The 25,096-nt window shown below is 36.0% G+C and overlaps 1 protein-coding gene across 2 annotated transcripts in view; it reads right to left on the bottom strand.

The window, feature by feature from the left end:
- LOC101899996 (muscle calcium channel subunit alpha-1) overlaps positions 1 to 25,096 on the bottom strand; it is a 1,479,766-nt gene that overhangs the window by 981,666 nt on the left and 473,004 nt on the right. Inside the window, exon 12 of one of the 2 annotated variants that reach the window (XM_059124866.1) lies at positions 17,430 to 17,544. The exons of the other annotated variant lie outside the window; for it this stretch is intronic. Coding sequence (XP_058980849.1) covers positions 17,430 to 17,544 — 115 coding nt within the window. The remainder of the gene's footprint in view (positions 1 to 17,429; positions 17,545 to 25,096) is intronic. 2 annotated transcript variants of the gene reach the window in all.

The raw sequence follows: 25,096 nt of genomic DNA, 5'->3' as shown, positions 1-25,096 counted from the left end.
GAAAATCCTTAATATACAAACTCTCACAACTTGGCATATCATACAAATTCCTGAAACTTATTGAGAATATATACAGCAATACTGAATATGCCATTTGGACAGGAGACGAACTATCAGATTATTTTGAAGCCAACTCCGGAGTTAAGCAAGGATGCCTTTTATCATCCATTCTTTTCTCACTATACATAAACGACTTGCATGAACAGTTACAAGGTGGAATAAATATCCAAAATATAAATATAAGATTGCTTTTATATGCAGACGACATTGTTATACTGGCAGACGACAAAACTTATTTACAGCATATGATTTCAAATCTTGAAAACTACTGTAAAATGTGGAATCTAAAAGTAAATATGTTCAAATCTGAAATCCTTGTATTCAGAAGAGGAGGAAGGCTTAGCAGAGAAGAGAAATGGACATACAACGCAATCGAAATAAATATCGTAAATGAATATAAATATTTAGGCGTTATATTTACGCCAAAACTGTCATTTTCGAAACATGTAGGAAAGAGAACAAACCAATAAATAAACTCAACTTGGAAAAACTTTTTGGGAAAAAAGATGTAAATATACCAATGAAGTGGAATGTGTACCAAGCAGTTTGTAGGGCAATACAAACATACGCGGCGCAAGCTTGGGGCTTTTCACACTTTGATGCGGTCGATAAACTTCAGCGATATTTTTTAAAGAAAATACTTAATGTCCCAAGTTGTACACCAAATTACGCCATCATGCTAGAAATCGATTGAATCGATTGAAAGCACTCACTTGTATACACTCAAGATGCATTTACAGTACATCTACCAAATAATGTACAAGTACAATGATCATCGACTACCGAAAAAACTTACCAATCTGCTTCTTCAGAATGAAGGGTTTTGGGTAGCAGAAATAAAAAACGTAGCGCAACGCCGTAATGTTGTACGGCCAAATGTCTCAAATGAATTTGAATGGAAATTGTTCACCATTAACATTATTAACAAACAGAAAATAAATGGCTTTCAAGAAAATATGAATTCGAAACTTGCAAGCCCAAGTAGAATATACAAATATTTAGATTTTACGCGGGGAGAAAATTATTTTACTGATTCTTACATTTCCGAAGAGATTTCCTGGATTTTTGAAGCAAGATGTGGACTGATATATCTAAAATGGAACTAGTTTCAACGCAAATAGTAGAGAAAGAAAGTGTAGCTTGTGCAACCTTAATCAAGGCGAAACTATATTTCATTTCTTGGGAGTATGTCCGGTTCTGAAAGAGTTCATAATACGCTGTTTTCAATCTGCGATCTTATCTCTCGAAAATGTGGTCAACATATTGGACGGACGTGAAACAAATCATTGGAGCCAGCTCGTGTCTTATTTAAAAATATTTCACGATACAGTCCACATTATTTGAAGTAGAGCGTCAAAATTTAGCAGAACAATTAGTATTGCGTCTAGGATGGTTGGTATTGAAGATGAGATACATCCGTCCACGTTTTGGTATAGCCCCATATAACGGTACCTCCCGATATTTGGTATTTTAATGATTTTTGCCACATTTTCTCACAATGGGTCCTAAATTTTCCTTTGCCCTAAGGTGGAGGTTATTAAAAAAACTTTTTTTTACTTGTTGTTATTTTAAATTTTTCAAGTTCCTTCCGAATGTTGGGGGGAAAAAAATTCGGCCGGCCGAGCTTCGCTGCTGATTTACTACTTTAATTTTCTTAATTACATTTTTTTCTGCCGTCCATTGAACAAATTTAATTCCGATACTAATTATTCCGGTTGGCCTCAATAATTCGTTTAATTTTTACTTCTTCATTCCGTTTGTAACTCATCGAAATTATTCCCAACAAAATATATATATTCCTGATAAGTGTAGAATTCTAAGACTTAGCCATGTCCGTCTGTTGGAAGCATGCTACAGTATTTTTGATGATTGTAATCACATTTTGCAATTGTCTGAAGTTCTAGGCACGGATTTCTTTGTGAGTACTTTACCCCTGAAAGAGAACTGTCTATATAGGTCCACGGTATCGTATAACCCCCCTAAATAAAGGTACCCCCCGATATTCGGGATTGTGATGATTTCAGCCAAATTTTTTAATGGAATTGTCTTAAAATCCAAAAAGGAGTTCCTTGTGAGTACATTACCCTTTGGAAGAGAATTGTCTATATTGGTTCACGATATCATTTATCCTATATATAACGTTTCCTCCCAATATTCGGTATTTTGATGATTTTTGCCACTTTATTCCCCGGAAGTGTTTCGAATATCGTATATAAAGTTCGGAACAGTTACTACAGCCTTTGACACAAATTACTTACGCAGGACCACGTCTTCGAATAGCCACCATATAACGGTTTTATTTGAGGGGTATTTTCCGACGGATTTCTTTTTTTTTTTTTTTTGAAAATTTTCAAGTTTCTTCCAAATGGTGGAGGGTATAAAAAGTGCGGCCCGACCGAACTCAGCTGCTTTCTACTTGTTTTTCTTTTCAAGTATTTGAATTCCTATTGTATTTTCCTATTCACATGTTTCTCATACTTTTTAACGGGCGACAGTTTGTTTACTTCATATTTTATACCCTCCACCATACATAGTATGGAGGGCACATTAAGTTTGTCATTCCGTTTGTAACTCATCGATATAATATTTTTTCCTCTGAAAAATAATTGTCTATATGGGTCCAAGATATTGTATATTATATTCGCAATATAACTGTACTGATTTTAGTCACATTTTTCAATGCCGAAATTCTACACAAGGAGTACACTGTGAGTATTTTGTTCATCCCAGGCTGAAGTTTCGTATCCGAAATGTCCTTTGTGCCCGAATTCGTCACATAACATTCGAAAATGCCCAAAGTCCATTTCCGTATACATAAGGCAACATGAATCCAAAGTAAACAAACAAGGTCTATGCCAAAAACGCATGATGTACGAAGTTGTACAAGCAAAAACAATTGATAGAGTTTCAAAAGTGAGACAACACAATGCTTCACGATCATAGTCCTTCATCAATTCTTCCTTCACCACTAGAAGTAGCTTCATTTGAGCTCCACGTCTTTTCCATTCACTCCTTCTTCACAGTCCACTAATTTTGAGGAAAGGAGTTATCCAATCCTGTGTCACTGCCAGTTCAAGGGGCGTTTTATGGGGAACGGCGGCTCTCAGGGAACCTTTATATCGGTGAGATTTCCAATAAATGAAAACTCCTATTTCAGCGCACGAATGTGCAAATTTCCGGCTTTAATAACACCACTGCCGCTTCCGTTCGAAAACTTTTGTCTTAATGTCACTGTTTAAGACTTGATAATTCTGTACAAGTCATGGTCCAGGCGTTTGTAATTCCACATTTATCTGGAAAGCTTCTGTCGCATACTCTTTCATATTCACTATTCGGCTTCCTAACATCAAATCTTGCTTATCCACATATCTACAAAAGCTCCAGTATTGATGTTTTGATAGGGAGTGATTTCAACCACCAAAGTTCGTATGGTTTTTAATGCATCCTTTACTTCTTCTAATATTAAAGTCTTAACGACCTTACGCATACTGGTCCAGCAATGCCCACGTATGCAACGCCGACCAACTGAAAATGTGCCGTCGAATCCTTGTTTTTTAATCATACTCCTTTCCAAAAAGTAGTCTCCCACAGCCACCCAGGTGAAAACATTCCAGATTTGAAGCTGCAAACTGTGCTTCCACTAGCTCATGACGTTTAAGTAGCCATCCAAGCACGATTATTCGTAATTATACGCACGTGGATATTGTACTTTCCGGTGCAGATTCAATTTCTTATTTAATTCAATCAAAAAATGAGCTTAAATCCTCTCTAGAATCAGCTGACTTCTGCCTTCAAAAATGGCGACGAACTCAATTATTGTTTCTTCCAAATGATCATATGTTGTGTGATGATTTCCTTAACTTCGACGATAATAACACATCAAAAATGCTAGAGAATCTTCGGAGCTCTCGTTCAGATTTATTTTTTTTTTTTTTCAAGGTCATAAGTCCGGTCACCTTGCACAAGTGAAAAATGTTTCACTCCGACTGTTCAAGTTTTGATCGAGTCAGAATTCCGAGAGTGGTCCATTATGTCCCTTCTGCTGAAGTTCAATTTCATGGGTTTTGCAATGTTTCTGAAAAGGCACACACAGCCACTTCATGTGTGTGAATAGCTAAAGTTACCTCCGTATTAACTCACCTGATGTGTTATAAAATAAGAGTTGTTGCAGTGAAGACGCTGTCTATTTCAAGATCAGAGGTAAGTGGTGTCCTGTCCTACTGGAAATGTACGTATTACTCCGTATTTAGCTGGTCAAACTCCACAATACTTGCTCTTTGAACGAACAAAGTTTATTTGCACTGGGCTAGATTTTTCTGGCCCCTTCGATAATTAAAGTTAATGTGGATGCTCATGCCGTATAACCAAGGGAAATGTATGTGTGTTCGTGTTTTATTCCACTAAAGCAAATCATCTCGAAGCAAATTCTGATCTATCCATTTCCACTTTCCTAACAGCATTTCATAGATTCGTCTCTGGACGACGATACCCTGCACAAATTTGTTTCGATAATGTAATATCGTTTGGGAGCGATTAACGTTCTGACTTCTCGTTCCGCTGTACAATTATTCCGTACAAAATCTTAGTTGGCACATTACTCCCCCTAGGGCTTCTCAAATGGCCGGGGCTTCTAGGAAGCCGGGGTTAAACATTTTAAAAACCCATTTCAAAAAGTTTGCCGATTCATTCTGGTTTACTTTCTAAAAATTTTCAATGCTTCTGACCAGAATTGAAACCAGCTTGAAATCACGTCCGCCGAACTGAACCAACAGACTTTGCCGCATTGTATTATATTTAGAAAAGTACCCAAACATTCCGCCATCAAAAGTCAACGCATTCGTCTTTGTAACGAAACGGTTTGAAGTAGTCCACAAGCTCAAACATTGCGTGAATTGTTTCGCGCTAGATCATTCACACGGTTCGTGTTTCACTGATGCCGGTTGTCATCACCGTCATGTATAAATACAATCACACACTAGCTACGTGTTGGTCATTTGTTGCGGGACAAGATTCTTCCACCGTCACCTAAGGCCCGGTCGCAGTGACGGCCCTTTTTACCACGACCATTAACATCCAAGGCTTTGCGAGTACTCGTCCTCAGCAACTGATCCAGCAAAATTATGGAACTTCGTGCACTGTTTCCGAGATTCTATTCAAAGATATTATATCGAGCAGACAAAGACATTGTCATAAGCGTCGATATCTATCCGAAAGTAATTACCGAGGGGGTGTACGTTTCTGATCCGACGACAGAAAACTACTCTGGTCATCAACTTCATCAAATCTATCGTAGTACTTATTTCATTTCATATTCATTGCTTATGTAGACAAATCAAGATATACACAGATCAGATTGGTATTTTTCATTGAAGCCACACTGCAAGGGCCGGTCATGTTAATGAGAAATTTGAATACAGTCCTCCGAAAAACTCGCTCGAGCTTGCTTGAAGAGTGAGACTCACTCGAATTCGAGCAAATACATTAATGGGAGCAGAAAAAATCGAGCAAACGCATATTTTCGATATCACTCGAATAGGAGTGAGTGTTTTCCCCGTTTTTGATTGGGACCAAAATTTGTTCAAAAACGAGCAATCTTTCAGTTATTGTCATGCACTTGTTGTGTGTATATTTTTGCAACCACCAGTTGCACTATTTTCACACGTATAGCCTATCAGCACCAAAACTCAAAATGATCACCAGTATGGAGCGTATATTAAGTTTGTGTCCGTTTGTAACACATCGAAATTATAGTCCACACAAAGTATATATATTCTTGATCAGCATAAAATTCTATGTCGATTTATCAATGTCCGTCCGTCTGTGGAAATCACTCTAGCTACCGAACGAAATGAAGTAGGTTGATATAATCGTACTCAAATGTGTATTATGTCTGCAGGACTTTTGTATTGAAAATGGTTCATTAGGTCCACGTCTTCGAATAGCCCACATATAACGGTACCTCCCGATATGCGGTATTTTGATGATTTTAGCGACATTATTTACCGGAATTGTTTCGATTTTGGTATTTAAAGTTCGTAAGGGATACTACATCCGAAGACAGAAAATGAGCCATGTAGGTCCACGTCTTCGTATAGCCCCCATATAACGGTACCCCCCGATATTCGGTATTTTGATGATTTTAGCGACATTATTTACCGGAATTGTTTCGATTTTGGTATTTGAAGTTCGTAAGGGATACTACATCCGAAGACAGAAAATGAGCCATGTAGGTCCACGTCTTCGTATAGCCCCCATGTAACGGTACCTCCCGATATTAGGTATTTTGATGATTTTAGAGACGTTTTTTACCGGAACTATTTCAAATTTAGTATTTGAAGTTCGTAATGAATAATACAGCCTATGACAGAAAATTGTCTGTGCAGGTCCACGCATTGTTATTTACCAGAACTATTTCAAATTTGGTATTTGAATTTCATAATGAATACTACAGCCTATGACAGAAAATTTTCTGTGCAGGTCCACGTCTTCGTATAGCCCCCATATAACGGAACCCCCGATATTCGGAATTTTGATGATTTTAGCGACATTATTTACCGGAATTGTTTAAAATTTCGCATTTGAAATCCGTAATGGATACTCAGCCTATGACAGAAAATTGTCTGTGCAGGTCCACGTCTTCGTATAGCCCCCATATAAAGGGACCCCCAATATTCGGTATTTTGATGATTTTAGCAACATTATTTACCGGAATTATTTCAAATTTTGTATTTGAAGTTTGTAATGGATACTACAGCCTAAGACAGAAAATTGTCTAGGCAGGTCCATTTATAACGGCCATGGCACCTCCCTATATTCGGTATTTTGATGATTTTAGCCACATTATAAACAGATTTTTTTTCAAGTTTCGCATTTGAATATTGCCTATTCAGGTCTAAGTCGTCGTATAGACCCTAATATATGGCTACATTCGGTAGGTTTAAGATTTTAACAAAATTTTTAACGTATTTAATTTTTTTGAAAATTGTTAAATTTATACCAAATGGTGTAGGGTATTCATAGTTCGGCCCTGCCGAACTTACAGCTTTTTTACTTGTTTTCATTTTTTGCATCAAAAACCGAGAGGAAAATATTTCTAATTTCTGGGAATATTTTTCTGTCCACGAACAATCCAGATTTTTCCAGGAAAATACCCGGAATTGGCATTTTCAAATAGCACAGAATAATTGTTGTATGATTATTATTTTCACAACAACAAACTAGTTTCGCGAAGAGGAATCCACTTGAACACAAGAAGTGTTAATATTTGTGAACCAAACCGAAACAATGCCCTAAGTAAGGCTATTTTCAAATAGAATCACACAACTGTTTTTTGCCAAATATATTAGTGCTAATGACAAATTATTCGGTCCTATTCCGCATACGACCAATGATTAACTCAGGTGAGTGGAGGAAATCTTTGACAGCGACAATAACAAGAACTCCCCAATGAAGAACATTTCAAAGAAATATTTAATATTATTCTATATAGATTTCATTCTTCGTTCGTGGATATATTTTTATACCCTACACCACAAGGTGGTCAGAGTGTTGTGTCTTTGTGAATTTGTTTGTAACAAGCAACAGGAAACGAGATAGACCCATTGTTCCTTTTGATGATCTGTATAGAATCATATTCTGAGTCGATTTATGCATGTCCGTCCGTCTGTATTTCTTGTAAACAAAGTACAGGTCTCATTTATTGCCCGATTCAGATGAAACTTTGCACAAATAATTTGTTTGAGCCAAGGACGAACCCTATTGAAATTGAAGATAATCGGTCAAAATTTAGGTATAGCTCCTATATATATTTTCGTCAAATTTTCCTTATATTGTGCACCAAACTTTTAATATCAGCCCAAATAGTATAGAATTTGCATGTACGGCTAGATTGGATCTGAAAATTAGTATGGCAAATTTGATCGAAATCGGTTCAAATATATATATAGCTCCCATATATATTGTTCATCCGATTTGTTATATCTATCCACCGCAGCCGTAATATGCACCCTGTAACAACGATATTTGGGGAAATATATCAAATATAATTCAGAAATACTCTTGGTAATTTTTTTCGAGATCGGTTAATATTTGGATATAGCTCCCATATATATCTTCGTCCGATTTGCTCTTTTATTTTGCACTAAACGTGTAATAGTAGGCCAAATGGAATGGGATTTGGTACTTACGACCAAATTGAGTCTGGAAATTTGGTGGAAATCGGTTCAGATATAACTATAGCTCCCATACATATTGTTCATCCGATTTGTTGAATTTGCCCTGCATAGCCGTAATATGGACTCCGTAGTTACGATATTTGGGGAAATATATCAAATACAGCTCAGAAACACCTTTGCTAAATTTTATCGAGATCGGTTCAGATTTAGATTTAGCTCCCATATATATTTATCCGATTTCAAGTAAATTGTGCACCAAATGGATAATACAAGCCTGAATTGAAAAGGCGCAAATGTCTCGACAAATTTAGTAAAAATCGATTCCGAAGAGGATATTCCTCCCACATATTAGTTCCTTTGGACTTTTAATTATTACTGTAATCATAGTTGGTATGATTTAATTCTCACAAATTCCCCATTATTTTTTTATGTGAAGCTCTACTAAGTATGTAAAGTGGTGTAGGGTATCATAATGTTGGCTTCGCCCGACTTTAAGGCTTTGTTTACATATCGGCGAATGAAAGATTTAAACAATAAAAAGTAAAACAACTTTAAACACCCTTCACCATTAGCTAAAAAATGTATATAAAATTATATGGATTAAAATTTTGAACAATAAAGAGGGTGGTAAACGGCAACCAATATGTACAGGGGTTGTTATTTAAGGCAAATCGTAAATAACTAATTTGAAAACCAACCCATTATGAACTATAAACACCAAATTTTATACAAATCCGTTAGAAAATGTGGCTTGATCCAACTATCGAATATCCGAAGGTACCGTTATATTTGGTTCTGTATAAAAACGTGGACCTATATACACAGTGTTCTGCCATAGTAGGTAGAACCCATTAAGAACTACAAATCTTTAATAAAAAAATCCGTGAAAAACATGGCTAAAACCATGATTATACCAACTATCGGGAGGTACTTGTATATGGGAACTATACCGAAACGAAAACCGATATATTAAATGTTCGTTTTTGACTGAAAATGTACCGTCGAGTCCTTGTTTCTTTTATCATACTCCTTTCCAAAAAGTAGTCTCCCACAGCCACCCAGGTGAAAACATTCCAGATTTGAAGCTGCAAACTGTGCTTCCACTAGCTCATGACGTTTAAGTAGCCATATAAGCACGATTATTAGTAATAATATGGATATTGTACTTTCCGGTGCAGATTCAATTTCTTATTTAATTCAATCAAAAAATGAGCTTAAATCCTCTCTAGAATCAGCTGGCTTCTGCCTTCAAAAATGGCGGCGAACTCAATTATTGTTTCTTCCAAATGATCATATGTTGTGTGATGATTTCTTTAACTTCGACGATAATAACACATCAAAATGCTAGAGAATCGTCGTAGCTCTCGTTCAGATTTATTTTTTTTCAAGGTCATAAGTCCGGTCACTTTGCACAAGTGAAAGATGTTTCACTCCGACTGTTCAAGTTTTGATCGAGTCAGAATTCCGAGAGTGCTCCACTATGTCCCTTCTGCTGAAGTTCAATTTCATGGGTTTTGCAATGTTTCTGAAAAGGCATACACAGCCACTTCATGTGTGTGAATAGCTAAAGGTACCTCCGTATTAACTCACCTGATGTGTTATAAATAAGAGTTGTTGCAGTGAAGACGCTGTCTATTTCAAGATTATAGGTAAGTGGTGTCCTGTCCTACTGGAAATGTACGTATTACTCCCTATTCAGCTTGTCAGAATCCACAATACTTGTTCTTTGAACGAACAAAGTTTATTTGCACTGGGCTAGATTTTTCTGGCCCCTTCGATAATTAAAGTTAATGTGGATGCTCATGCCGTATAACCAAGGGAAATGTATGTGTGTTCGTGTTTTATGCCACTAAAGCAAATCATCTCGAAGCAAATTCTGATCTATCCACTTCCACTTTCCTAACAGCATTTCATAGATTCGTCTCTGGACGACGATACCCTGCACAAATTTGTTTCGATAATGTAAGATCGTTTGGGAGCGATTAAAGTTCTGACTTGTCGTTCCGCTGTACAATTATTCCGTACAAAATCTTAGTTGGCACATTACTCCCCCTACTGCTTCTCAAATGGAGGGGGCTTCTAGGAAGCCGGGGTTAAACATTTTTAAAACGCATTTCAAAAAGTTTGCCGATTCATTCTGGTTTGCTTTCTAAGAATTTTCAATGCTTCTGACCAGAATTGAAACCAGCTTGAAATCACGTCCGCTATCTCTTATTTCCACTGAACCAACAGACTTTGCCGCATTGTATTATATTTAGAAAAGTACCCAAACATTCCGCCATCAAAAGTCAACGCATTCGTCTTTGTAGCGAAACGGTTTGAAGTGGTCCACAAGCAAAAACATTGCGTGAATTGTTTCGCGCTAGATCATTCACACGGTTCGTGTTTCACTGATACCGGTTGTCGTCACCGTCATGTATAAATACCATCACACACTACGCTACGTGTGGGTCATTTGTTGCGGGACAAGATTCTTCCACCGTCACCTAAGGCCCGGTCGGAGTGACGGCCCTTTTTACCACGACCATCAACATCCAAGGCTTTACGAGTACTCGTCCTCAGCAACTGATCCAGCAAAATTATGGAACTTCGTGCACTGTTTCCGAGATTCTATTCAAAGATATTATATCGAGCAGACAAAGACATTGTCATAAGCGTCGATATCTATCCGAAAGTAATTACCGAGGGGGTGTTCTGATCCGACGGCAGAAAACTACTCTGGTTATCAACTTCATCAAATCTATCGTAGTACTTATTTCATTTCATATTCATTGCTTATGTAGACAAATCAAGATATACACAGATCAGATTGGTATTTTTCATTGAAGCCACACTGCAAGGGCCGGTCATGTTAATGAGAAATTTGAATACAGTCCTCCGAAAAACTCGCTCGAGCTTGCTTGAAGAGTGAAACTCGAGCAAACGCATATTTTCGATATCACTCGAATAGGAGTGAGTGTTTTCCTCGTTTTTGATTGGGACCAAAATTTGTTCAAAAACGAGCTATCTCTCAGTTTTTGTCATGCACTTGTTGTGTGTGTATTTTTGCAACCACCAGTTGCACTATTTTCACACGTATAGCCTATCAGCACCAAAACTCAAAATCACTGTTGGTATCCTCTCTGTGGCTTTTAAATTTACCTTTTTCTTAATAAATTTACTTTTAAACCAAACTGCAATCACAACTGTTGTTGTTGGTAATCGAAACCCAAATTTTACAATTTGAATAAATCAATAACCTTAATTGTTCTTTTCAATAAAATGAGGCTCGTCCCAATGTCTTATTTCCCTTTTTATACCCACCACCATAGTATGGAGCGTATATTAAGTTTGTAACACATCGAAACTTTAGTCCACAAAAAGTATATATATTCTTGATCAGCATAAAATTCTATGTCGATTTATCAATGTCCGTCCGTCTTTGGAAATCACTCTAGCTACCGAACGAAATGAAGTAGGTTGATATAATCGTACTCAAATGTGTATTATGTCTGCAGGACTTTTGTATTGAAAATGGTTCATTAGGTCCACGTCTTCGAATAGCCCACATATAACGGTACCTCCCGATATGCGGTATTTTGATGATTTTAGCGACATTATTTACCGGAATTATATCAAATTTGGTATTTGAAGTTCGTAATAGATACTACAGCATAAAAGAGGAAATGGGCCGTGTAGGTCCACGTCTTCGTATAGCCCCCATATAACGGTACCCCCCGATATTCGGTATTTTGATGATTTTAGCGACATTATTTACCGGAATTGTTTCGATTTTGGTATTTGAAGTTCGTAAGGGATACTACATCCGAAGACAGAAAATGAGCCATGTAGGTCCACGTCTTCGTATAGCCCCCATGTAACGGTACCTCCCGATATTAGGTATTTTGATGATTTTAGAGACGTTTTTTACCGGAACTATTTCAAATTTAGTATTTGAAGTTCGTAATGAATACTACAGCCTATGACAGAAAATTGTCTGTGCAGGTCCACGCAATATTATTATTTACCAGAACTATTTCAAATTTGGTATTTGAATTTCATAATGAATACTATAGCCTATGACAGAAAATTTTCTGTGCAGGTCCACGTCTTCGTATAGCCCCAATATAACGGAACCCCCGATATTCGGTATTTTGATGATTTTAGCGATATTATTTACCGGAATTGTTTAAAATTTCGCATTTAAAATCCGTAATGGATACTCAGCCTATGACAGAAAATTGTATGTGCAGGTCTGTCTTCGTATAGCCCCATATAACGGTACCCCCCGATATTCGGTATTTTGATGATTTTAGCGACATTATTTACCGGAATTGTTTCGATTTTGGTATTTGAAGTTCGTAAGGTATACTACATCCGAAGACAGAAAATGAGCCATGTAGGTCCACGTCTTCGTATAGCCCCCATGTAACGGTACCTCCCGATATGCGGTATTTTGATGATTTTAGAGACGTTTTTTACCGGAACTATTTCAAATTTAGTATTTGAAGTTCGTAATGAATAATACAGCCTATGACAGAAAATTGTCTGTGCAGGTCCACGCATTGTTATTTACCAGAACTATTTCAAATTTGGTATTTGAATTTCATAATGAATACTACAGCCTATGACAGAAAATTTTCTGTGCAGGTCCACGTCTTCGTATAGCCCCCATATAACGGAACCCCCGATATTCGGTATTTTGATGATTTTAGCGACATTATTTACCGGAATTGTTTAAAATTTCGCATTTGAAATCCGTAATGGATACTCAGCCTATGACAGAAAATTGTCTGTGCAGGTCCACGTCTTCGTATAGCCCCCATATAAAGGGACCCCCAATATTCGGTATTTTGATGATTTTAGCAACATTATTTACCGGAATTATTTCAAATTTTGTATTTGAAGTTTGTAATGGATACTACAGCCTAAGACAGAAAATTGTCTAGGCAGGTCCATTTATAACGGCCATGGCACCTCCCTATATTCGGTATTTTGATGATTTTAGCTACATTATAAACAGATTTTTTTTCAAGTTTCGCATTTGAATATTGCCTATTCAGGTCTAAGTCGTCGTATAGACCCTAATATATGGCTACATTCGGTAGTTTTAAGATTTTAACAAAATTTTTAACGTATTTAATTTTTTTGAAAATTGTTAAATTTATACCAAATGGTGTAGGGTATTCAAAGTTCGGCCCTGCCGAACTTACAGCTTTTTTACTTGTTTTCATTTTTTGCATCAAAAACCGAGAGGAAAATATTTCTAATTTCTGGGAATATTTTTCTGTCCACGAACAATCCAGATTTTTCCAGGAAAATACCCGGAATTGGCATTTTCAAATAGCACAGAATAATTGTTGTATGATTATTATTTTCACAACAACAAACTAGTTTCGCGAAGAGGAATCCACTTGAACACAAGAAGTGTTAATATTTGTGGACCAAACCGAAACAATGCCCTAACTAAGGCTATTTTCAAATAGAATCACACAACTGTTTTTTTGCCAAATATATTAGTGCTAATGACAAATTATTCGGTCCTATTCCGCATACGACCAATGATTAACTCAGGTGAGTGGAGGAAAACTTTGACAGCGACAATAACAAGAACTCCCCAATGAAGAACATTTCAAAGAAATATTTAATATTATTCTATATAGATTTCATTCTTCGTACGTGGATATCTTTTTATACCCTACACCACAAGGTGGTCAGAGTGTTGTGTCTTTGTGAATTTGTTTGTAACAAGCAACAGGAAACGAGATAGACCCATTGTTCCTTTTGATGATCTGTATAGAATCATATTCTGAGTCGATTTATGCATGTCCGTCCGTCTGTATTTCTTGTAAACAAAGTACAGGTCTCATTTATTGCCCGATTCAGATGAAACTTTGCACAAATAATTTGTTTGAGCCAAGGACGAACCCTATTGAAATTGAAGATAATCGGTCAAAATTTAGGTATAGCTCCTATATATATTTTCGTCCAATTGTCCTTATATTGTGCACTAAACTTTTAATATCAGCCCAAATAGTATAGAATTTGCATGTACGGCTAGATTGGACCTGAAAATTAGTATGGCAAATTTGATCGAAATCGGTTCAAATATATATATAGCTCCCATATATATTGTTCATCCGATTTGTTATATCTATCCACCGCAGCCGTAATATGCACCCTGTAACAACGATATTTGGGGAAATATATCAAATATAATTCAGAAATACTCTTGGTAATTTTTTTCGAGATCGGTTAATATTTGGATATAGCTCCCATATATATCTTCGTCCGATTTGCCTTTTATTTTGCACCAAACGTGTAATAGTAGGCCAAATGGAATGGGATTTGGTACTTACGACCAAATTGAGTCTGGAAATTTGGTGGAAATCGGTTCAGATATAACTATAGCTCCCATACATATTGTTCATCCGATTTGTTGAATTTGCCCTGCATAGCCGTAATATGGACTCCGTAGTTACGATATTTGGGGAAATATATCAAATACAGCTCAGAAACACCTTTGCTAAATTTTATCGAGATCGGTTCAGATTTAGATTTAGCTCCCATATATATTTATCCGATTTCAAGTAAATTGTGCACCAAATGGATAATACAAGCCTGAATTGAAAAGGCGCAAATGCCTCGACAAATTTAGTAAAAATCGATTCCGAGGAGGATATTCCTCCCACATATTAGTTCCTTTGGACTTTTAATCAATTTTAATAATTTTTTATGTGAAGCCCTACTAAGTATGTAAAGTGGTGTAGGGTATCATAATGTTGGCTTCGCCCGACTTTAAGACTTTGTTTACTGGTTTTCCTAATGCAACCATACCTCTTTAATGATTTGGAGAGGCATCAGAGCCTGGTTAGCATAACGGCGAACGAAAGATTTGAACAATAAAAAGTAAAACAACTTTAAACACCCTTCACCATTAACTAAAAAATGTATATACAATTATATGGATTAAAATTTTGAACAATAAAGAGGGTGGTAAACGGCAACCAATATGTACAGGGGTTGTTATTTACTGCAAATCGTAAATAACTAATTTGAAAACCAACCCATTATGAACTATAAACAATAAATTTTATACAAATCCGTTAGAAAATGTGGCTTGATCAAACTGCCGAATATCCGAAGCTACCGTTATATTTGGTTCTATATAAAAAACGTGGACCTATATACACAGTGTTCTGCCATAGTAGGTAGAACCCATTACGAACTACAAATGTTTAATAAAAAAAATCCGTGAAAAGCATGGCTAAAACCATGATTATACCAACTATCTGGAGGTACTTTTATATGGGAACTGTACCGAAACGAAGACCGATATATTCGTTTTTGACAATGCTTTGATTATGACAAATATGACTCATTCAAATATGACTTCTATACAATCAACTGTATTGGGATTTATACCGAAAATCATGAAGAATAGAGGTTTCACTATTTGGGCTATTTTAATTAAAACGGATTAATAATCTAATTTAAAATATACTACTCTCTTCATGATCTCATTTTTCTTTGATGGTGGTACTTGAAGAATTTTTATACCCTCCACCTTCAAAAGGAGTTTACATTACCTTTGTCATACCGTTTGTAACACCCCTAAATATTCCTCGTGGGCCCCATAAAGTATATATATTCATGATAAGCATAAAATTCTAAGTTGATTTAACGATGTCGGTCCACCTTTTGCTATATCCGCTATATTTTCGGCACACTTTTTCATGGATTTGTTTTAAAAATTGCTAATTGTAGGTCATAGTGGGTTTTATATCCAGTGTCGAAACATTGTACGTAAAGGTCTACGTGTTTGAATAGTCCCCATATAACGGTACCTCCCGAAATTCGGCTTTGTCCAAAAGTTGGTATTTGTATTTCGTAATGAGTTTTAGCTCCAGCGGCACGTGCGCTCTTCGATTCTTCTTCTAGGGAAACTTTTATTTGGGAATGTTTATTCAATTATTTTTACTGCTAGCAATGTATGTCAGTCAACGTTGGAGCTGAGCCATAACTCCGATCAGAGTCTTTCGAGAATTTAGTGATCTGCGTCATATGTACTTTACTCATCAAAATCATAAATGAAAGTAAGCTATCCCTGCTTCTGACCACTCTGTTTTTTCTGATTCCGTTTCAGAGATTCTCCTTATATGCACGTTAAAACGACCGCTCACTTATTCAAAGATGAATGCGTTCTTTCATCTTTTGTCGAAACATATCGTCTGTGATTTTATTGTCTTTTCCTTTTTGCATTGCATTCTCACAATTTCTACGTTTCTCAATAGAGAACAAGTAAAACAGCTTTAAATTTGACCGACCCAAAATTCTTATACACTCCACCTCTATGTTTATCGAAGTAAAATGAACTAATGAAGAATAGTATATATTAACTTTAATCCGTCTTAATTAAAATAACTAAAAATAGCGAAACCCCTATTTACCTGAATATTGGTATAAATTCCAATAAGTTAATTGTATAGAAATCATACTTGCTTAAATCACACTTGGCATAATCAAAGTATCGACGAACAAAAAAGATAACAGTTCTTATTATTATGTTTATACTTGAAGTATTAAGTGTATTAGTATTAGATTGCTATAAATGTATTGCATTTATCAAATATCGAAAATTGGGAGAATTTGAAAAATGTTTATATGGAAGTATACTAAATAGTAATACTGAATTGATGATCATTCGGTTGGGTATTGTGGCAAATGTGTCAAATTTAAAGTTGAAAGGCCAATATTTACTTTTTTACTTCATTCCCCTAAAACACATCCATTGCATAATATGTTGCATTTTTTTTAATGAAGTTACAAACTACAGCTTCAGAGTTAGGTATCTCAAATTTAATCAACCTGGTCTAACTTAATTAATGTACCTTAATAAGGAAATGTTGTCATAGAGAAATTAATTTCTATAACAATGTGTTTTTTCCAAAAATGGTTTTAAATATCCCTGGTTTGTATAAGAGTCGTTGTACCCTTTAGAATGTATGATCATGCTCAAGACTCTTCTATTGCAAAGTTGAAAAACCAATATTTAATATTTTATTTTTAAAGAAACACGTCCATTGGACATTGATAATTAGAAATCCACATTAGTGGAACACGCCGAGGAACATTTAAATGATGCTATCGCAATTGTGTTTTCCTTGAAATTAAAGTAATTTGTAATTATAACATTAATCACAGATGTGTACATACCTATTTGTATGTGAAAATAGAAAGAAAGATGAACCAGCTGGTATGGGTTGTATACTCGTACTAGCATTGGCCTCAGGTAACGTTTTTTGGGTGTAGGAAGAAATATCATCGTTTTCTAAAAAAAAAAAACAATGTTGTGATATCTGTTTTTAATAGTTCTATCCTACTGCAGATAATTGTGTGAAAAGCTCGGCCGAACTTAGGTGCTTTGTTACTTGTCATATTCAAAAATGTGTTTAGTCTTAATTTAATAACCGCGAAATATTCGTACATAAAATGTTGAAAGCGCATATATTCAAAAAGGGGTAGCGAACCTCACAGGGCTCATCTAAAACATTCATAAAAGAAGAAATTTATTTTAAATTTATGGACTCGAAATTCGCTAAACATTCTACAATTGTGCCTGAAAGTGAAATTGGCAGCATACATTTTTGAATTTCATTTATAACTGAAGATATAACGGAGGTATCTCAAAAAAAAAAAAAAAAAAAAAACTGTATGTACACATCTATTTATAGCTTAAAAGTACACTCTTCAAATTTGGAATGTGTAAGGAAATTTGGTACAAAAATGAGTTTGCCAAATTATATTGAATTCGGTTCAGTTTTGGATATAGCTCCCATATATATTTCCAGCCGATTTAATGCATTTGATATATAAAACACGCTGTATCTGTCACATATCAATGAAATTTGGATTGGATTTGGTACAAATATTTATTTGTAAAATTATATTGAAATCGTAAACATTTTCAGCTGATTTCATGTATTTGATGTATTTGGAATACATATCAAATTCCCAATTTCAATAAAATCTGGAATGTGTGACGGAATTTGGTATCCAACTAAATTCCTTAAATTTTATAAAAATTGGCTCAGATTTGTATATTGGTCCTATATAATTTTTTCGCTGCATTTGAAATGTGGACAAAATTGGTCTGCAATTGGCATATGGTAATGGTACAGTAAATAGCTATAAAACAACTTAATCGAAGCTACGATTATTACGGGAAAGTGTTTATAGAGGGTAAAATAAAACACTGCAACCAAATTCAGACTGCTGTCATTTCTAAGCCACTCGTTCGATAGCTGTTAAAATCATTCCACTGACATCTCATTACATTGTTTACAAGCGTATAAAAGCATTTTGGTGATAATTTCCCAAAAAAAAAAAAAAGTTATTCGTGATGGAATTCGAACATGATAGTGTGATTTCTTTATAATTGGCTGCATTTAAATGTGAACAAATATTTTGTGTCTCGTACCATCGCTCGTTACCGTGTTACTGGTAACGTAGCCCGACGTCAAGGAAGTGGACGGAAGAAAACAGCAACATAAGCAGAAATGATTCGAAAAGGAAATAAGCGATTTGATCGAAACCCGCGTCGCAGTGACCGAAAAATATCTCGTGGGCTGAACATATCGCAATATTACATTCGAGAATATAGAAAAATGAGTCATTGACAATTCTAAAAGTGCAAGAACTTACACCGCAATAGAAAGAAAGCAGACTCAAAAGAGCTAAAGGGTTGCTTCGCTTAGTCGAAAGTTGTGAACTGCCGAATTTGGTTTTCACCGATTAGAAAACATTCGTTGTCCTACAAAATGATCGTGTTTTCTTGCCAAAGAGGTTAGCTGAATATGTGCCCCACCATAACAGACGATGGTCGCCCTCCGCTCGTATTAATAGACCGTGGCATCCGAATAAATTCCGAATATTATCGCGAAAACATTCTGGAGGGTGTACTAAAGCCTTGGGCACACAAACATTTTGGTCGCAGACCTTGGACATTCCAGCAGGACTCAGCACGCGCCAGCCAAGGATGGTTACAAAATGAGGTTCCTCGCTTTATTTCCATGGCACATTGGATCCGTTGGAATATTGTGTCTGGAGTATTTGGAATGCAAGGTTGGCACTAAAAATCTGGCCGGGAATGGGCCAAAATACCGCAGAGCAACATTCGGGCAGCATGTGACGGTTTCATTGGCCGTTTGAATGCCATAGTCCGTAGCAAAGGTAATCAATTCGAACAAATGTATACTTATTCTTAAATTTGATACTATTTCCGAGTTTTAAGAAAAATGTATAAATTATCCCGTTTGACTTTGTTGCAGTTTTTTATCTCACCCAAAAGACACATTTGGTAGTAACGCTAATTTTTGGAAATTTGTGGTATAAGGTTTCGAAAAGTTCAAGTAATTATTATTGACCAATCTGGAGATACTAGATCACTGAGGTGTACGAAATTTACTTTAATGTACTAAATATTTTAAAATTCATATGGAAGCTACATCTTTGATTTCTTGTAAATAGGTATATCTGCGATAAACAAAGAGTGATCCGGAACGACATTATAAAAATTTCTCGTTGTTGTTTTCAAGATCAGGTGGTTAGCTAATATCGGGAGGTCTCACAACCTTGAATAGAGCGATTGCGAAAATCTAGATCTCTGAATGTTTATATTTAATTATCGCTGTGATAACGTAAATCATTCATGAAACCTACTTGGTATTTTTTTCAGTCAAAGTACATGAAATGCTCAAAAAGTTAGTGAATTTTTTATCAGTTGTCTTTAGTGAGCGGCAATAGCTAAAACTGTGATCTTGTTGTCAGAGCCTTGATCACAAAGCCAATTTGAGCATGGTGATGTACAATATTTGGAGTTGGTTCTGCCGTTTATAATAAAATGAATATTATTTCTTCTTTAATATTTCGTATGTGTATATAACAAAATTATATTACTGTAAAAATATTCACCATGTGTACCACGATTACGGCAAATTCAACATTTTGGTATATTTACACCTTGTTTGTAATACTTACGATTTTTGTTTTGTTACTTGCCCTTCTGAAAAATTTATGAAATACCATTGGTAGATGAGTTGACATTGTGAATTTCTTTTAAAATTGATACATTTTCATAGCAATTATGGAAACATTTCCTGATTTCTGGTTTCATAACTTGTGCTATCATATATACAAATTAATAGTGCTTATGTTGGATGCTGGGTAAAGCCTCCATTGGTATAACGCAATACCTACAGAAAATCTAAATAAATTCCATAAAAGACCACTGTAGATATGCTAAAGAAATTGCAAAACTCATCGCTTACATTTGTGAATAGTGCGAAGTTTGTTGTAACCCCCCAACTGTTGTTCAAAATTAGTTTTTCCTACCTAAAATTTGATAACTTAAATTTAGAATAACATTTTAAGTTTTTTTTTCAATTTCTATTACATAAAAATTGTTCCAGCTATTGTTGCGCAATTTAGTTTGAAATAAAAAGCTCGGTCCCCTTGGGCAATATTGGGCGAAAAATATCAATTCATTCTCTGCAACAATCTGACCACCATATATTATTATTCAACAAATACAGAAATAGTTGTTTTTGGTCAAACAAAATTATTTGCAGGAAACAATAATTTCAGCATTTTACCTGATGCATATATAAGGTAGGTCAGTCCTATTTTTCTAGTAACTACCCTACAATAGTTTAACATTTCACATATCTCATATAAAGGAGGAGTCCAAGCCTAAAAACTTATTGTTCAGGCAAGCGGTTGAATTGCCTGGGAAAGCTGTGGATGTAATCAATTTGTCCTCCGGACCCCAAACAAAATCCAAGACCAGATTTTATCTGTGGTAACTGGCAGAAACGATGAACAGTATTGGAACTCAAATCCAGTGTAATGTAACAAAAGCTTTTAACATGATTATCTTAGGATTATCTTAATTACGATCTTCCTGGATTTGGCTACCAACTTTAGAAGTCGAATTGGAATTGAATTCAAGTTGAAATTCGACTCCCAATATGGCTAGAAAAAACATAAAAAATGATCATAACTCCGATAACGAATAAATAGTACACTAACAGTGGTGATAGTTATGTTTAATATACAATTACAATGGTTTACGTTTTGACGTAAACGTGCCGCCCGATGGCAAGGGGGCGATAAATTCATTTCATTAATATAATGAATTCATTACTAAATACGTGCGACTTAGATACAACAGATTATATGATAATGCAATATGTTTTTAAAATGTTTTCAATTGGCATATTACTTTTTAAATAGTTATCGTGTATTCTGAATTAAAGTGGAATGTAGATATACAGGAGAGAGAGAGAGAGTCTAATTATTACACGCTTTTAACTTGATTGTCCAATTATTTGTATTAATTGGAAAATGTTCCATAGAGCACTAGTCCGGAAAGTGTATTTTGAGCAGTAGGCAGCTCATGGCGAATAAAGATACCGTAAACAATTATTTTCGAATATATGTCAAAACCAAAGACAATATCAACAGAATATGCCTTATAGAATTTGTTATCTTCAGGACAAAGTTTTTGAAAATGAGTGTTGAAGACTCATTCGCAATATTGCTTCAAGGTGGGGGAGCATATAACTTCGTCTTCTAGCTCGATCGTAGACAACCTCAACTTATCTACGAACCAATAAACACCTTGCTCCGTTAATTTTGACGACTGCTGTAGGAAGAAGAGGAGTGGCATTCTGCCTAAGATGTGCCGACAAGGAGCTAATGCTGGCTGTTTATCTTGTCCTCGGTATAGAACCGGTTATGGCTAAAGAATCTTAACAGATGGCGACGTCAAGAGGGGTCATTCAGTACCCATATTTCTTGACCTCATCTAACCTTTCGGCGAAGTTCATGGCACGGAATTTCTAGCACGATTTTAGAGGACGCTTTTTCGGGACAACCTGCACGTATATTGCGAGTGACGTGAAGATGAATGACCTTTCATATGGATGACTGCGAAATTGCTGGTTCTAAGGGAGTCTCTGACAAACGTAGTTCCGTTGCCAGAGAGTAAATGGAAGTACAGCCACGACAGGAAACAAAACGGCTAAAAGCGGCTAGAAAATTGGATCTAGATAAGTCGGATGTTGCTTCAAGGTGAATTACCTTTGTGGAAAAACAGACAAACACACAGACATATCCTATGGTAATACGACAGTATCTCCCAGTATAGCCCTTGATATCAAAAGGTTTTGCAAAGTCTAAACCAGTATGCGTGAGAGGCCGGGAGATTTCACACATTTCTGGAGGCAATGCAGCCTCTGTTGATTTTGACATCTCTTATATATGACACAGATCTTGCAATCTCGTATAGTGGATGTTATAAGATTTTGAACCGTTGAAATCCAGTTCGGACCCACCGGAGGACAGGTTGATTGCCCCCCTGTAGACTTATCAAATGGATATATTAATAGTTTGGAAAATTGACAGTTGTATGGAATTATTATTGGATGTCTCTCATTGTAGGATAACTCTGAACAAACTTCAATTTGACCATAGATTCGTATTAGACCCTCAGCATCCAAGAAGGGATTCAAACATTAAAACTTACTAGAAGAATGAATTGGCCTCTTCATACTCAGCGCTATGTATTCATTTGGGCAAAAAAGCCTTTGGTATATGTACGAACATGTATAATTTCTTGAGTATCTATCACCTGACCATAACGTTTATTATTGGGTTTATATCGTGGATAAGTTCCATATATGAAACGATATAAATACACCATAATCCTTAGAGCTTTTGGGTATGAAGAAAAATCCATTAAGTAGTCGAGGAAATTTTCGAAATATGTAAAATGAGTCTTTATCGACATTATCTCTAATTCAGTTGGTAGGATATCAGGATTAGAGTAATGTTTCCATATAGTGCCGGAATCTGTTAGTTCCGGCATGTAGGTAGTGTAATTTTGGTGGATCGATAACTTAATGATTTTTTGGACTCGGTTAGCCACAAAAGTGTTCGAATGACATGGTGTATTCACTAACAATGAAATTACAATGGTGGAATCTGTCCAACAATATAAATAGTGAAGATGAATGTCGAATTGAGGCACTAAGTTGTCAATTATCTCAGCAAAGTGAGTGGCTGTTAATAATTCCAGACTAGGAATAGATAGGGATTTAATCGGCGCTGCTTTCGATTTGGAAGCCAACAAGTGGGTGTAAAGAATGGAGTGTAGAAAGGATTTGAATGTATAGCACTGCGACATTAGGGTTCTCTGGTGCCTCCGAAAACCCGTGGAATTCTATTTCATGGTCCGGGACAAAGTTAAACCACCGTGTAACAAGAATCTCATTGATGTAAGAAAAGGAAGATTGAAATGCTTTCCATAAATCAATTGATTCTGGTGATATCTCCATCCCAACCCACTTTTTCTAGCCATATTTCTTGGATTATTATCTTGGCTAAAACAATGACTGGAAAAATTCTGCCAGCAGGATCAAATAATCTTGATATTTGGGAGAGAACCTCTCATCATTAAGGAGATTATCTGACGGGACCGAGAGGAGTTGTTTTGAATTGAAGGTCCATTTCCGAATGTTGAATACTGCTGACTTCAGTGATAGGATTAAATCACGTACGGTTGAAATTGCTGTGTGGATATCATGTGCCCCTCAAGGGCACCATCTGCATACATGTTATTCTTCAAAACATGACTACCTAATGGATATGAATCTTGGACGTCAGTGGCTAGTTGGATCATCGTACGTATCGCAAGATACGATGCGCAGTTGACACAAAAGGTTACAGTCTTTAACTCGTAGTCTTTATTGTTTTAGTTGTATTTTGGCGGAAAAGGATTCTTTAAAAGCGGATGTGAGAAGAAGACACAAGGATTTGGTGACACATTTTCTCTATATTGCCCCTTAAAACAAAGCGGAAAAACGTCACTTAAGGATAAGAATAGTCAAGTCGTTCTGTAAGGCTGGATCAGTATATAAAACGTCATTAAGACATGTACCATTCGATGTAGCGTAAAAAACATTGAAAACCACACAGACTTTTGTGATAGAGTTATCTGGCTTTACAACAGCATGATGTGGCAAATGGTAGTGGTCTGGTAATTCTGAGACAGTAGGAGATACTACTGGAATCATATGTCCTAATTTGACATATTCTTCAATATTGAGATCGTATTCTCTTTTCAATTCTGGTTTTTTAATCAGACGACTACAATGTCGAATAAATTGGGCCATTGCACCTTTTCTAGACTGACCCAAGGTTAGTGAATCGGAATATTCTTCTTTAAACGGAAGCAAAACCTTTTATCTTCCATTTTCATCTCCAGTTTTTGTTCTCTGATAATTTTCATCACAGTGTCTATCTGTTTTGGACATTACACGCTGTTGTGGAATAGTCTCCATCTCCCAAAATTTCAGAAAACTTTTCTCTAAAGAAATTTCGCAGAAGTACGATACACATGTAAAAAAGGATTTTGAAGCCTTGGTTGGAATGGGACCAGTGAGGATCCATCCAAATACAGTCTCCTGGGTGAATAAGGATCCGCAAATCGCTCGCCGGCAACCAGATAACATGACAAAGGGAAGTAAGTCTGCACCCAATAGGATATCAATCTTGAAGCTTCGGTAAAAGTGCGGATCATCCAAGTCTAGATTTGGTAACGAGGAGAGAATATCAGACCCTATTGTGCTGTAGGGAAGGTTATTGGAAAAATGAGGCACGATAAGGCTGAAACATCAATCTCGAAAGCTTTATCCGCATAGGAACCCAGGATAAAACGATATTCTTTTTGGTCAGCAGCATGAGTGACATCGGTTGAAGAATTACTAGACTGCTTGGAGGAATTTGGAGAAGCTTGGAACGAAAATGTCCCATTTGGGATT

This window comes from Musca domestica, unplaced genomic scaffold (genome assembly GCF_030504385.1).
Source record: "Musca domestica strain aabys unplaced genomic scaffold, Musca_domestica.polishedcontigs.V.1.1 30, whole genome shotgun sequence".
Classification (NCBI taxonomy): Eukaryota; Metazoa; Arthropoda; class Insecta; order Diptera; family Muscidae; genus Musca; species Musca domestica.
The sequence above is the reverse complement of the archived record's forward strand: the minus strand, read 5'-3'. Positions and strand labels throughout refer to the sequence as shown.